Source organism: Taurulus bubalis (assembly GCF_910589615.1).
Source record: "Taurulus bubalis genome assembly, chromosome: 19".
Lineage (NCBI taxonomy): Eukaryota > Metazoa > Chordata > Actinopteri > Perciformes > Cottidae > Taurulus > Taurulus bubalis.
The window spans coordinates 21,484,933-21,497,432 of NC_136607.1; the positions used below are offsets into that span (position 1 = coordinate 21,484,933).

A 12,500-nucleotide genomic window follows, 5' to 3' on the forward strand; every position below is an offset into this window, starting at 1 on the left:
TCTCTCTCTCTCTCTCTCTGTCTCTCTGTCTCTCTCTGTCTCTCTCTCTCTCTCTGTCTCTCTCTCTCTCTCTGTCTCTCTCTCTCTCAGCACCTGGAGTTCAGGAGGAAGATGAATGTTGACTCCATCATATCTGACTGGAAACCTCCAGAGGTGAAGAATTCATTTACAATACTAATAGTAATACTTACTAGTACTCCTGCAGGTGAACTGATGTACTAGTACTCCTGCAGGTGAACTGATGTACTAGTACTCCTGCTGATGTACTAGTACTCCTGCTGATGTACTAGTACTCCTGCTGATGTACTAGTACTCCTGCAGGTGAACTCATGTACTAGTACTCCTGCTGATGTACTAGTACTCCTGCAGGTGAACTCATGTACTAGTACTCCTGCTGATGTACTAGTACTCCTGCTGGTGAACTCATGTACTAGTACTCCTGCTGATGTACTAGTACTCCTGCTGGTGAACTCATGTACTAGTACTCCTGCTGATGTACTAGTACTCCTGCTGATGTACTCATGTACTAGTACTCCTGCAGGTGAACTCATGTACTAGTACTCCTGCTGATGTACTAGTACTCCTGCAGGTGAACTCATGTACTAGTACTCCTGCTGATGTACTCATGTACTAGTACTCCTGCAGGTGAACTCATGTACTAGTACTCCTGCTGATGTACTCATGTACTAGTACTCCTGCAGGTGAACTCATGTACTAGTACTCCTGCTGATGTACTCGTCCCCTGCAGGTGATCGAGCGCTACGTGTCCGGTGGGATGTGCGGGTTCGACCGGGAGGGATCCCCCGTCTGGTATGATGTCATCGGCCCGCTGGACCCCAAGGGGCTGTTGCTATCGGCAACCAAACGGGACTTCATGAAGACGAAGATCCGGCACACAGAGCTGCTGCACCGCGAGTGCAGGAGGCAGTCGGAGAAGGTGTGTCCTCACTCGTCCACTCGTCTCCTCGTCTCCTCACTCGTCCACTCGTCTCCTCTCCACTCATCTGTGTCCACTCGTCTCCTCTCCACTCGTCTCCTCACCTCTATATGTCCACTCATCTGTATGTCCTCTCGTCTCCTCACGTCTGTATGTCATCCTCTTTTTTAATCTCCTTTCCTTCCCTCCTTTCTTCTTCTTGTCTCCCCACAGCTATATTCTTATTTCCTATCCTCTCTTGTCTCCTCTCTCCTAAGCAGAGCATTGACCCCTCCTCTCTTGTCTCCTCTCTCCTAACCAGGGCATTGACCTATCCAATCTTGTCTCCTTTCCTCTCCTCTCTCCTAAGCAGAGCATTGACCCCTCCTCCCTTGTCTCCTCTCTCCTAGTTGGGTGAGAACATAGAGGCCATCTCTCTGATCTACGACTGTGAAGGACTCGGTCTGAAGCACATCTGGAAACCTGCCATCGAGACTTATGGAGAGGTTTTAGACTCACAACCACCACGTCACCACAACAACAACAACAACAACAACAACAAACATGTATTAACCCTTTCCTCCTCCTGTAGATCCTCACCATGTTTGAAGAGAACTATCCAGAAGGGCTGAAGAGAGTGTTCCTCATCAAAGGTGCTTCCTGGTCTCTGTCTGTAGTTCTTAGCTTCCTGGTCTCTGTTTGTAGTTCTCAGCTTCCTGGTCTCTGTTTGTAGTTCTCAGCTTCCTGGTCTCTGTTTGTAGTTCTCAGCTTCCTGGTCTCTGTTTGTAGTTCTCAGCTTCCTGGTCTCTGTTTGTAGTTCTCAGCTTCCTGGTCTCTGTTTGTAGTTCTCAGCTTCCTGGTCTCTGTTTGTAGTTCTCAGCTTCCTGGTCTCTGTCTGTAGTTCTCAGCTTCTGTTTCTGCTGCAGCTCCTAAAATGTTCCCGATGGCGTTCAACCTCATCAAGCACTTCCTGAGCGAGGAGACGAGGAGGAAGATCCTCGTCCTAGGAGGTAAGGAGACATGCTGGCTTCCTAGAGGACAAGAGATCCGGACCTAGAAATACTCTGTTACAGTACAAGTACTAATACCACACTGTAGTATACTCTGTTACAGTACAAGTACTAATACCACACTGTAGTATACTCTGTTACAGTACAAGTACTAATACCACACTGTAGTATACTCTGTTACAGTACAAGTACTAATACCACACTGTAAGTACTGTAACTGTAATACTAATACATTCACATAATTTACAGTATTACTAAGTCATTAACTAATTGTTAATATAATTTAATAATAATTGATAAAAGTCATCGATCACATTTTTGTGTTTTAGGTAACTGGCAGGAAGTGTTGCGCAATCACATCGACCCCGACCAGCTTCCTGTTGTTTACGGAGGAACCATGACCGACCCTGATGGAGACCCCCACTGCAGGACCATGGTGAGGGGGGGGGGGAACCATGGTGAGGAGGAGGAGGAGGAGGAGGGGGGGAGGAGGAGGAGGAGGGGGGGGAGGGAACCATGTTGAGGAGGAGGAGGAGGAGGAGCAGCAAGAGAGGCAGGAAGAAGAGCAGGAGGAGAGACAGGAGAGGCAGGAAGAGGAGGAGCAGGAGGAGAGGCAGCAGGAGCTCTTTGTAACCGGCGGCGTTGCCGTTGCAGATAAAGTACGGCGGTCCGGTTCCCGGCTCGTTCTACCTGCGCTCCGCGCTGCAGGTCCAGTACGACCGCAGCGTGACCGTCAGCCGAGGCTCCGCCTTCCAGCTGGAGGTCCCGGTGACGGCGGCCGGCAGCCTCTTGAGGTACGGCGTGTACTTGTACCTCGAGCCGCAGGAATACTCCTAAACGTACCAGGAATACCTCACACCCCGTTTCCTCCCAGGTGCCAGTTCTCCAGCGACGGCGCCGACATCGGCTTCGGCGTCTTCCGGCGCGCCGCAGACGGCCAGCAGGCGTCCGCCATGCTGCCGGTTCTGCCCAGCGAGCGCTACAACGCTCACCTGGTGCCCGAGGACAGCCGCCTCACCTGCCGGGAGCCGGGCGCCTGTGAGTCTGGCATCGGTTATTTAAAGGGCCAGTGCGTGGCGTTCTGGCGCCATCTAGTGGCGAGTTTGCAGATTGCAACTGAAAGTTCTACTGTGGAAAACCGGACTGTCCTCCATGTGGCGGTCTAAACGCCTCATTCTGGGCCAAGAAAAACACGGGAAATCATTTTTTTCAGGTTATTATACACAAAAGAAAACATTCTGATAAGTAGTGTGTTTTCTTTCTGCTCATTGATCCTCTAAATGCTGCAGAGCCCAGATCAAACACAGAGGAAAGAAACATATTTAAAAACAATAGAGAAAAAAGAATCAAATGTTTTAGGAAAGAAAAAAATGTGCTCATAAAAATGAGATTAAATAAAATACAAAGGAAAGAGAAATACAGTTCCGGTGCGGTAATGGGTTTCCAAAGGAAAGAAAAGCGTTTCAAAATATAATCAATATAAATATGATCGAGCTATGAATAGCAACAAAAGGCGTTTTTTTTTTGTATCCCACTGCACCTGCAGTAACTGTCTCTTTCCTCTGCAGACGTGCTGTGCTTTGACAACAGCTACAGCTTCCTGCAGTCCAAGAAGCTGAGCTACACGGTGGAGGTCCTTCCTCCTGCAGACGGACAGGCGGAGAGTCCACGGAGCCGAGGAGGCCGGAGGCTGCAGTGATGGAGGTCACGGAGGTCACGGAGGTCACGGATCAATGCTTCACACGGTGATGTCACAGTGTACAAAACGACCACAAAGAGACAGGAAACAACCACAAAAAGAGAATAAACAATGGCAGTCATTGCGACATGTCCCCAGTGAGGGGGCGGGGCCTGTATCGTCACATGACCCGCCCGTGATTCAAGGACAAACATGAATGTTTTACAGACGTAACAGAGCAGTTTAACCGGCTGTTTCAAACACACTTAATAACGTCTTTAACATGATGTATAAACACACAGAGGTTTAGAGAAACGTGTAATTATGTAAACAAAATGGCAGAAACAACTATGAAGATAAATGTAACGTAAACATCAATATTTGTAGAACTTGTTTAAGTCTCTTTTTACTTTAAGTTTCTTTGTGTTTGAAAGACGTCATAATTTAACATGTATTCATATTGTTTGACTCTATTATTAGATCGTTATGCAATGTGTTGAAATGCAGGATGTTTGTTTGCTGAGTCTAAAAACAACGTTAAACAAAATCATGTGAACTAAATATATTTTGGTAATTGATAAAGAGTCTTCTGTTATGTTTCGTTTGTGTATTTCTTTTAATAAAAGCAGAAACTGTTGGTATTTGATATTCTATTGATAATATAAACGTTTACAATAATTAGGGTCCGAGCGACTGACAGTCAGTCCCGAGAGGACCCTAATGAAATACAAAGGGTTATTATTCACATTTCATTTCTGCCTGTCAATTATGATCTTTATTCAGTTGTAATTATATTTATTATTATTATTACAATTATATTCCTCCAAAATGTTGTTTGCATATATTACTACATATATAGTATTTCATAATCAGTGAGAGGTAAATAATCACCCGAAGTCTTAATAATTTACCAACAATAAATAATGAATATTTTATAACTTTTACCAATATTTCACTCCAGAATCCCCTGCTCTGGTTTGACCACCAGGGGGCAGTGAGGAGCCGCTGCTGCGTGTTGTTACGTAACCTACTACCTAATATTGAGTGACAACGCACTCAATATTAGGGCCTAATAATAAAGATGGGTAGGGAATATTAAAATAAGACAAATATGAGGTTAATGCAGTGATTTGAAGTCCAAATACTTCCAAAGTTAAAGTTGTCTATTTGAGGAACACTAATTTAATTAAAGGTAACATTAAGGCAGTTATTATTGTAGTATTGTATTATGATGATAATAATTGTAATTATTTATACACCAATAATATTACTGTCATATGATAAAATGTGTATTGTTTTGTACTTATCATTGCTTGATAATAATAATAATCATGTTATTATTGTACAGACTGTGTAACTAATTTAATTAAAATTAACATGAATTGTTAACAGTCATGATCTTCATTAGTCTTTTATTATTATTATTATTATTATTATAATTATTATTATTTGTCTTTATTATTATTGAGTTATTACATCTATAAGTAAAACATGTGTTATTGTTATTATTTCATCCATAATAGTAATATTTTTTTCTTCTATTTTAGTTCAAAGTAACTAATTATTGTTATTATTATTATTATTATTATTTGTGTTATTATGAGACCAGCCGCAGAGCAGACCGGGCTCTGTGCCAGAGGGGTGCGGGATGGTGCAAGAGGAGGAGGAGGAGGAGGAGGAGGAGGAGGAGGAAGAGGAGGAGGAGGAGGAGGAGGAGGAGATGGAGATGATGCCATGTGTCGTTACATAACAGCAGCTGGCTCCGGATACAATTGGAGGAGAGTCTCTGTCCGCAGCAGCAGCGACGTCCCATGCGCTGCTGCCGCATTGCCCCCAGAGACAATAACAGAGGGGTGTGTGTGTGTGTGTGTGTGTGCGTGCGTGCGTGTGTGTGCGTGTGCGTGTGAGAGAGTGAGAGAGAGAGAGAGTGAGAGAGAGTGTGACGCAGGGCGCGTGCATCTTTGGGATGTTTACCTGCTGCAGAAAGAGAGCATCAACACAACAGACTGTGTGATGAAGAGTGAGCGAGGAGGAGGAGGAGAGTTTGTTTATTAGCTCTACCTGTCGCTGTCCGGTAGGCGGTGATAACGGGTGTGTGTGTGTGTGTGTGTGTGTGAGTGTGTGATGGGCCGGCGGGGGGGCGGAGCCGCTCGGACATGAGTAAATGACGTCAGCCCCCTGGTCGCCAAGCTGTGAAACAAACATGGCGACAGAATGGAGCGGGCAGCAGGGTTACATTCTCGCTGTCATCATCTTCCTCTGGAGCGCGGTCGGCGGGCGCTCCGAGGCGGCGGCCGCTGCAGCGGCGGCGTCGGGCGGCAGGAGCGGCGGCCGAGGCGGCGGCGGCGGCGGCGGACAGGTGCTCGGCATGCGGCTGGAGAGGAGCGACAAGCCGTCCGGCACCACTGACGACGGCGTCATCCAGGTGACCGAGGAGAGCACCGCGCAGCTCCGGTTCTACGGGGTGCAGCTCCACTCGGGCTCCTGGACGCAGATCCGCTTCACGGAGGTCACGGGCGGCGGCGAGGAAGAGGAGGAGGAGGAGGAAGAGGAGGCGACGGCGGCGGCACGCGGCGGCGGCGGCAGCGGCGAGATGGACGCGCCGGACACGACCTGCGCCGACTTCACGAAGGACATCAGCGTCGGGACCTTCATGAACGTCAGCGGCCGCGGCTCGTCCGGCGTGCTCACCGTGCGCGTTAAGCCGCTCCGCAAGAGCGAGCCGCAGAAGGAGTACGCGCTGTGCACGCGCGCGGCGGACGGGACGCGCTGGCTGCGCCTGGGCGGCAGCGACGGCCGGCTGCTGGTGCTGGAGGAGAAGAAGTCGCTGCTGCCCATGTGGCTGCAGCTCATCGTCATCTGCTGCCTGCTGGTGCTGTCCGGCATGTTCAGCGGGCTGAACCTGGGCCTCATGGCGCTGGACCCCATGGAGCTGCGCATCGTGCAGAGCTGCGGCACCGACAAGGAGCGCAACGACGCGCGCAAGATCGAGCCCATCCGCAGCAAGGGCAACTACCTGCTGTGCTCGCTGCTGCTGGGCAACGTGCTGGTGAACACCACGCTCACCATCCTGCTGGACGACCTCATCGGCTCCGGGCTGGGCGCCGTGGTGGCCTCCACCATCGGCATCGTGATCTTCGGGGAGATCGTGCCGCAGGCGCTGTGCTCGCGGCACGGCCTGGCGGTGGGCGCCAACACCATCATGGTGACCAAGTTCTTCATGTTCCTCACCTTCCCCGTGTCCTTCCCCGTCAGCAAGCTGCTGGACGTGCTGCTGGGCCAGGAGATCGGCACCGTGTACAACCGGGAGAAGCTGGTGGAGATGCTGAAGGTCACGGAGCCCTACAACGACCTGGTGAAGGAGGAGATGAACATGATCCAGGGCGCGCTGGAGCTGCGCACCAAGACGGTGGAGGACGTCATGACCACCACGAGCAACTGCTTCATGATCCAGGCCGACGCCGTGCTGGACTTCAACACCATGTCGGAGATCATGGAGAGCGGCTACACGCGCATCCCCGTGTACGACGACGAGCGCTCCAACATCGTGGACATCCTGTACGTCAAGGACCTGGCCTTCGTGGACCCGGACGACTGCACCACGCTGAAGACCATCACCAAGTTCTACAACCACCCGGTGCACTTCGTGTTCCACGACACCAAGCTGGACGCCATGCTGGAGGAGTTCAAGAAAGGTGTGTGTGTGTGTGTGTGTGTGTGTGTGCGTGTGTGTGTGTGTGTGTGTGCGTGTGCGTGTGTGTGTGTGTGTGTGTGCGTGCGTGTGCGTGTGTGTGTGTGTGCGCGCGTGCGCGTGCGTGTGTGTGTGTGTGCGCGTGCGACATGCAGCCACACAAGTCCTTCCAATCAGAATCAGTCCCAATCGATCGGCTCTATTGACGACTGGAACATCACACTAGGGCACATTATTTATATATATATATATATATATATATATATATATATATATATATATATATATATATATATACTGTACATCATCACAGAGTACATAGAGTACTTTTTACTCTACTACATCTCAGAGTACATAGAGTACTTTATACTGTACATCATCACAGAGTACATAGAGTACTTTATACTGTACATCCTCTCAGAGGTACATATAGTACGTTTTACTCCATTTATTTAATGACTTGGTTCTGATGATGTCATCAGTTCTTCATCACGTTCATCCTCCTCACCTCACTTTAGAAAGTTCACATCTGTCATGTATTTCTACTAAGAACCACTATATCAATATGTATTTGCGTACTTGTACTTCTTCTTGTATTTCTAGTTTATTTCACTTCATACTTCGACATCTCAGAGGTAACTATTGTACTTTTTACGCCACAATATTTGTTTAATAACTTTAGCTAATTTTCAGATTCATACCACTGAAGCAAAATATAATAATAATAATAACTTAGTATACAAACTGCTGTGAAAGACAAATACATTATTATGTATTATTATAGAAAATGTACTTCATTAATTAGCTCGGCTAAGAGACCTTTCTTTCTTTCTTTCAGGGAGCTCCCTGCTGTAGCAAGCTAGCGCTGCTGCTAGCTCCCCGCTGTAGCATGTTAACATATTTATATAGAATTTAGTACAATACTATATGGAGAAAAATTCAAATGCAAAGGAAAAAGATGAGGTTCCATTGTCCTCAAAAATATTATAAAATTACAAAACAAAATTAAGATTTTATACAACTAAAATAACAATAAATAAATAGAATATCCACAGTCATTGCCTCCCCCTATTGCTCATCATATTTCATGTCAGGGTATTGATTGGCTGCATCAGAGTTTCATCCGTCAGAGAGCAGCTCATGAAAAGCCGCCGCGCCGCGTTCACGTGTTCCACGGGATGAACGCGTTCAGGCGCACTGGATTAGTGCTGGAAATCTCAGCGCTGATATCCACACCGGAAAAACAAAGCCGGCGTCGTAACAATGAAGCTCCGGCAGGGAATTAGAGCTTGTGATGGAGATGGAGCTATTTCAAGATATCAGATGTTTTAAACCCACGACACGTGAAACACGGCAACTTGATTGTTTTGTCAGATTAATAAAAATGTTATTCTGTATTTTAATGGGATGCACATTTATTAGTGGCTATTTCTAGCACTTCTGAACGCTGCAAAATAAATCACACAATTATTGATTCTGGTGAACTAAACAGACTAAAGGAGCTTTTTATTCTCTCAGATTCACGTCTGATCTGAGGCATGCGTGAGGTGAACATTTTAAATGGCGTTTATGAGCATCAGCATCTTGGCATTTTGGTTTAAAAAATAACAATTAAGTGATTTTTTTCAAAATAGTTGCCGATGAATTAACTTCACGCTCGTCCTGCTGAAGCAAAGTCACTGATGTGAACCTGCAGCAGGGCAGCTGGCTGCGACCTCTGACCTTCCTGTGAGGTTAAAGAACAGAGCTATCGTGTTTCAGAGCAGCTGATGATGATGATGATGATGATGATGTTTGAGTCATCCCGTCAGTGGGTCGTGCTGAATCCACACGACAACGACCACGGGCCAGGTCGTGTGTTTGGTCCTGACAGCGGCTGTTGTTTTAGCATGCAGGCTGACTCAGAGCTTTCCTTTGCTCTGATTGGTTCCCTGAGAGCTCAAAGAGACAGAGACAAAACACATGCAAAGACTTACAAATATACTGACCACCAGGCTCCTCTGGTTGTATAGAAGTCTATGCTTCATGTGTTAAAGCTGCATTCTCTCTCCTGACCACCAGGGGGCGACTCCTCTGGTTGTATAGAAGTCTATGCTTCATGTGTTAAAGCTGCATTCTCTCTCCTGACCACCAGGGGGCGACTCCTCTGGTTGTATAGAAGTCTATGCTTCATGTGTTAAAGCTGCATTCTCTCTCCTGACCACCAGGGGGTGACTCCTCTGGTTGTATAGAAGTCTATGCTTCATGTGTTAAAGCTGCATTCTCTCTCCTGACCACCAGGGGGCGACTCCTCTGGTTGTATAGAAGTCTATGCTTCATGTGTTAAAGCTGCATTCTCTCTCCTGACCACCAGGGGGTGACTCCTCTGGTTGTATAGAAGTCTATATAAATGACTCTACTTCTCTTGATGTATTCCCTCAGTAAACATTGTAAACATGAGTTTATGTCTCAATCTCTAGTTTCAAGTCTTCTTCAATACAGCATGATGTTCATTTAGTAAATTATGGTCATTTAGAGTCAAACAGACCATAAAGCAGGGGACGCTTTAGGGCGGGGCTACAGGTGATTGACAGGTCAACACGAGAGACGTTTACGGCGTCTCTACGTATGTTTCTCTGAGAAGAAGAGTAGTGCAGAAGATAAACGGTGTTTCTGTCCTGCAGCCTCCTGGAGGTGACATGAGTCTGTTTTTACTGAGGACTAATCCTCCTCTTATCTCTGCTTTGGCCGGTCCTCCAGCTCTTCTCTCTGCAAAGCTCTTAGTGCAGTCTGGGCTAAATTAAGGCCTCGTCCTCGTGGGATGAACCCAGCGATCGAACAGCCGCCTCCGGAATGAAATCAAACAACTTTGTATTTCACAGTTGGACGCTGCCCTACTTCATTTTGTTCCCTGACAGCTCAGCTCTGAGCGAATGGAAAAGTGTCTGTGTGTCCTGTCTGTGACCTTCTGGCTCTCTGTGACCTTCTGGCTCTCTGTGACCTTCTGGCTCTCTGTGACCTTCTGGCTCTCTGACTGCAGGTAAATCCCACCTGGCCATCGTCCAGAAGGTGAACAACGAGGGGGAGGGGGATCCGTTCTACGAGGTTCTGGGTCTGGTCACTCTGGAGGACGTCATCGAGGAGATCATCAAGTCTGAGATCCTGGACGAGTCTGACCTCTACAGTGAGTCAGCAGACGACACACACACACATGAGCACACACACACACATGAGCACACATGAGCACACATTCACACACACACACACGTGTATGTTTTTATTCTAAACTCTTCATCCTCCTCCTCCTCCTGCAGCTGACAACAGGAACAGGAAGAAGGTCGATCCCAATAAAAACAAGCCCGACTTCTCGGCCTTCAAGCAGGACGGCGACAGCAAAGTGAAGATCTCTCCTCAGCTCATGCTGGCGGCGCATCGCTTCCTGGCGACAGGTGAGCCGTGATGTCATGTGACCTCAGGTGAGCCGTGATGTCATGTGACCTCAGGTGAGCCGCGAGGTCATGTGACCTCAGGTGAGCCGTGATGTCATGTGACCTCAGGTGAGCCGTGATGTCATGTGACCTCAGGTGAGCTGTGAGGTCATGTGACCTCAGGTGAGCCGTGATGTCATGTGACCTCAGGTGAGCTGTGAGGTCATGGTCCAAATAGCCTCTCATTTTTAGGGTTTTATCACCTTAAAATGTGTTTGTTTAGTTTGTAAACAATATATGATAATACATGAATAATAATAAAACTATATACCGTAAAAGCCGGGTTACAAGCCGCTACTACCTTCGGTGGTTGTCCCCGCTGTAGCAAGCTAGCGCTGCTGCTAGCTCCCCGCTGTAGCAAGCTAGCACTGCTTGCTTGCTTGCTAGCTTCCTGCTGCTGCTACTGCCCGCGTCCCCTCTGCCCGAGTCAAGCCGCGGCTGGTCCCGCTACCTTCGGTGGTTGTCGGGGAATTAGTGAGAGCTAGCAGAAGTTAGCGGAGAGCTAGCAGAAGTTAGCAGAGAGCTAGCGAACGTTAGTGGGAACTAGTAGCAGCGCTAGCTGGCTACAGTGGGGAACTAGCGGGGACACCCACCGAACGTAGTAGTGTTAATGCGTGCTAATTATTGGATGCCTGGTGTCGCCTCCAGAAGAACTCAGTTCAACAACTTCTCTCGTTCTCTATATTTATTTACTAAATGATCACAAGCAAAGTAGTCAGCGCTGCAATTGCAAAAGCAGTGAGTTGTCCAGCAACACGCAGGTTGGGTCCAGAACCACCGCCCCCCAAACGGAAGTGGGGCCTTTCATACACAGGTTATCGTCACAGGTTGGTCTCGCCTCGTCCTCACAGCTGATTGGCTCTATCCTGTCAAGAGGAGGAGAATCCCGTGTTCTCATCTTTTCTCACCAGACTGGACCACAACGACCCGTCTGCTTCACTAATGTCAACATACTGATAAACAGGTGTGGGTGTTGAAGTGCAGGCGTGTGACTGACTTCCCTTGAGAACTGGACCCTTCATAGACACAACCAACTCCAGCTGATAGCTGTGTTATACTGACCTCGCTAATCTGAACTTTAATAGACATGAAGAGTAATGGAGAATATCTGCAGAATATAAGGATTTATATTATCAGTAGCGGCTTGTGTCCCGGCTTTTACGGCACTAATAATTACGTTACGTCTATTCCACTAGGAATCAAAATACATAAAAGGCAAATAAATCAAAACATAAATACATTTATAAAGATTAATAACAAAACCACAGAGTGCATGGCTCAAACCCCAAAGTAACCATCAAAACATTAAAATATATATTTGAGAATTACGTACAAAATCAAAATATTTGTATTATTATTGCTTTTGAAACAAAATGTTTATATTTGTTATGAATGCGTTGTGAATAAACGTCTCTGCATAAACCCTCAGAATATATGTAGGAATGAAAGAGTAAAGTTATATAAATGAGGTTATGAATGCGTTGTGAACAAACCTCTTTAAAGAGAAGTTTAGTGACATGACATCATGATGAAGACTCTACAGGTGAAGAGGTGAACACATGAACTCATAGATATCACCATGAAACTTTTTCAGTGACATGAAGAGGACGATTTATTGTGTTACAAGTTGTATGAGATGTTGTGTTTAACTATGCAAATGAGGCGTTATGTAATGGTGACCTTTGGTGACCTCCAGAGGTCACCCTGTTCAGCCCGTTCCAGATCAAAGAGAAGGTGT

At 47.1% G+C, this 12,500-nt stretch overlaps 2 protein-coding genes across 2 annotated transcripts in view; both read left to right on the forward strand.

Moving 5' to 3' along the window:
* The window catches only part of sec14l7 (SEC14-like lipid binding 7), a gene marked incomplete at both ends in the record, with an annotated part of 6,617 nt that extends 2,992 nt beyond the window's left edge, over positions 1 to 3,625 (forward strand). Inside the window, 9 exons of the mRNA XM_079235305.1 lie at positions 91 to 153; positions 749 to 937; positions 1,327 to 1,422; positions 1,509 to 1,569; positions 1,843 to 1,926; positions 2,256 to 2,362; positions 2,581 to 2,720; positions 2,801 to 2,964; positions 3,495 to 3,625. Coding sequence (XP_079091431.1) covers positions 91 to 153; positions 749 to 937; positions 1,327 to 1,422; positions 1,509 to 1,569; positions 1,843 to 1,926; positions 2,256 to 2,362; positions 2,581 to 2,720; positions 2,801 to 2,964; positions 3,495 to 3,625 — 1,035 coding nt within the window. The remainder of the gene's footprint in view (positions 1 to 90; positions 154 to 748; positions 938 to 1,326; positions 1,423 to 1,508; positions 1,570 to 1,842; positions 1,927 to 2,255; positions 2,363 to 2,580; positions 2,721 to 2,800; positions 2,965 to 3,494) is intronic.
* Positions 3,626 to 5,807: 2,182 nt separating this feature from the next.
* The window catches only part of LOC306751858 (metal transporter CNNM4), a gene marked incomplete at both ends in the record, with an annotated part of 16,618 nt that continues 9,925 nt past the window's right edge, over positions 5,808 to 12,500 (forward strand). The window contains 6 exon segments of the mRNA XM_079235508.1: positions 5,808 to 6,126; positions 6,129 to 6,177; positions 6,179 to 7,299; positions 10,315 to 10,458; positions 10,589 to 10,723; positions 12,459 to 12,500. The exon segment at positions 12,459 to 12,500 is cut by the window's right edge and continues 128 nt beyond it. Coding sequence (XP_079091634.1) covers positions 5,808 to 6,126; positions 6,129 to 6,177; positions 6,179 to 7,299; positions 10,315 to 10,458; positions 10,589 to 10,723; positions 12,459 to 12,500 — 1,810 coding nt within the window.